The 1,255-nt window shown below is 50.6% G+C and overlaps 1 protein-coding gene across 1 annotated transcript in view; it reads left to right on the top strand.

Annotated features, from left to right (window-relative positions):
* Nucleotides 1-999: 999 nt before the first annotated feature.
* LOC106001777 (HLA class I histocompatibility antigen, A-25 alpha chain-like) overlaps nt 1,000-1,255 on the top strand; it is a 6,065-nt gene continuing 5,809 nt past the window's right edge. The window contains exon 1 of the mRNA XM_013036761.1: nt 1,000-1,180. Coding sequence (XP_012892215.1) covers nt 1,045-1,180 — 136 coding nt within the window. The 5' untranslated portion in view covers nt 1,000-1,044. The remainder of the gene's footprint in view (nt 1,181-1,255) is intronic.

The following is a 1,255-nucleotide window of genomic DNA, read 5'->3' on the forward strand; positions in this document are numbered from 1 at the left end:
CTGGCATCTGCCCCACAACAGCTCTGCAAAGCTGGCAACCAGGGCTGTGCGGGAGCCGCGAAGCTAGAGGGCGCCACCCGCCCTTTGAAGGCCGGGCCGCGGAGGGGCAGTGTTTCTTGAGCTGGAACTCAGGTGTCCAGCTTGCTAGGCTGGTGCTCTCCCCCTTGACACTCACGTGGAGTCTTGACACTCACGTGGAGTCCTATTAAATCTTCGTGTAAGTTTTTACATTTTCGGGGAGGGGAGGATCCTGTTGTGGGGGCTGAACTCTGGGCCTGGCGCTGTCCCTGAGCTCTTCAGCTCAAGGCTAGCACTCTAGCACTTGAGCCACAGCACCACTTCCAGATTTTTTCTTTTTGCTTACTTGGTGCTGAGGAATCAAACTCAGGGCCTCATGCATGGGAGGCAAGCGCTCTACCACTGAACCACCTTCCCAGCCCCTTCAGGTAATTTCTGAGAAAGAGTCTCTTCAACTTTTCTGGTCAGGGTGGTCTCAAACCTTGATACTTCTGCACTCAGCCTCCTGAGTAGTTAGCTTTATAATCATGACAATCAGCCAGGGGTTGGTGGCTCACAGCTGTCATCCTACGCACTCAGGAGGTTCAGATCTGAGGTTGGTGATTCAAAGCCAGCCCTGAAAAGAAAGTCTATGAGACTCTTATCTCCAATAAAGTACTAGAAAAAGCTGAAGTAGACTGTGGTGTAAGTGTAGACTGCTAACCTAGCCTTGAGCCAAAGAAGCTCAGGGACAGTGCCAAGGCCCTCAGTTCAAGACTCAGGAAGGAGAAAATATATAGTAATGTAAATGAAATAGTACAATTTACATTATATTAATACCTTTCAAATGAAATATAATATGATTTATTTTATAATACTGTGAATTAGTTAATGCTGAGGGATTAAAATAGTTGTTTTATGTGAAGTATATCTTATTGAGGTTACTAAGAAAACTATGCACTGTCTAGGCACTGCTGGCTCACTCTTGTAATCGCTTAGGACTACATCGCCCTGAACAAGGACTTGAGCTCCTGGACCGCGGCCGACATGGCGGCTCAGATCACCAGGCGCAAGTGGGAGGAGGCCGGTGAGGCAGAGCACAGCAGGGCCTACCTGGAGCACAGGTGCGTGGAGTGGCTGCGCAGATACCTGGAGCACGGCATGGAGACGCTGCAGCGCACAGGTACCAGGGCCCGGGGACTCCTCCATCTCCTGTGGAAGTCCCCCTCCACTCCCACAGCCAGAGAGGAAAAGGGAC

Source organism: Dipodomys ordii, unplaced genomic scaffold, assembly GCF_000151885.1.
Source record: "Dipodomys ordii isolate 6190 unplaced genomic scaffold, Dord_2.0 Scaffold406, whole genome shotgun sequence".
In the NCBI taxonomy this organism is placed as follows: Eukaryota; Metazoa; Chordata; class Mammalia; order Rodentia; family Heteromyidae; genus Dipodomys; species Dipodomys ordii.